The 741-nt window shown below is 54.0% G+C and overlaps 2 protein-coding genes across 2 annotated transcripts in view; both read left to right on the top strand.

Moving 5' to 3' along the window:
• LOC119585909 (multiple epidermal growth factor-like domains protein 6) overlaps positions 1-298 on the top strand; it is a 4,752-nt gene extending 4,454 nt beyond the window's left edge. Inside the window, exons 11-12 of the mRNA XM_037934631.1 lie at positions 25-180; positions 252-298. Of these exons, the coding sequence (XP_037790559.1) occupies positions 25-180; positions 252-298 (203 nt within the window). The remainder of the gene's footprint in view (positions 1-24; positions 181-251) is intronic.
• The window catches only part of LOC119585620 (multiple epidermal growth factor-like domains protein 6), a gene marked incomplete in the record, with an annotated part of 7,357 nt that continues 6,653 nt past the window's right edge, over positions 38-741 (top strand). Inside the window, 2 exon segments of the mRNA XM_037934289.1 lie at positions 38-180; positions 299-555. Coding sequence (XP_037790217.1) covers positions 417-555 — 139 coding nt within the window.

The raw sequence follows: 741 nt of genomic DNA, 5'->3' as shown, positions 1-741 counted from the left end.
TCACAAACTGTTGATGTTCCGCAGGCTGGCGCGGCACCTTCTGCTCGCGGCCGTGCCCCGACGGTTTCTGGGGGCAAGACTGCCGCCATCACTGCGGCTGCAGCGCCGGCGCCGCATGCGACCCCACCACAGGCGCTTGCGTCTGTCCGCCGGGCAAACATGGGCAGCACTGCTCTAAAAGTAAGATATTTTTTTCCAGATGTGATTTACACTGAATGAGTATAAACTGAAGGACATAGCTTTATCCTCAGTGAATGAGAGATTTGATTTCACCGCCGACTGCTCTCTGTGCCCTTAGCGTGCCCCGTGGACCGGTGGGGCAGCGACTGCGAGCACGTGTGCCTGTGCCACAACGGGGGCACCTGCGACCGCGCGTCCGGTGCCTGCATTTGCCCCGCTGGCTACACCGGTGCTACATGCCAGGACCGATGCCCCAAGGGAACGTAGGTAGCAACTGTCAGCATACGTGTCTGTGCCAGCACGGGGCCACGTGTCAGCATGACACAGGTGCCTGCGTGTGTCCACCTGGCTTCAGCGGCACATACTGCGAGACCGGTCAGTGTGTAATGGTTTAAATGAATGTAACAATATATATATATATAGTGTATGTACTGCTCGATATATTGTATGTCCTCACAACGTCGGTCCAGACTGAATAGTGACCGAAATATCTTCACGTTATCTTAAGCCGGATTTAGACAGTCATATAAACATATGAACAGTTCAGGGTATTAATGTCAG

The sequence above is a fragment of the Penaeus monodon genome, chromosome 20 (genome assembly GCF_015228065.2).
Source record: "Penaeus monodon isolate SGIC_2016 chromosome 20, NSTDA_Pmon_1, whole genome shotgun sequence".
In the NCBI taxonomy this organism is placed as follows: domain Eukaryota; kingdom Metazoa; phylum Arthropoda; class Malacostraca; order Decapoda; family Penaeidae; genus Penaeus; species Penaeus monodon.
This window is presented reverse-complemented; position numbering and strand designations above follow the sequence as displayed.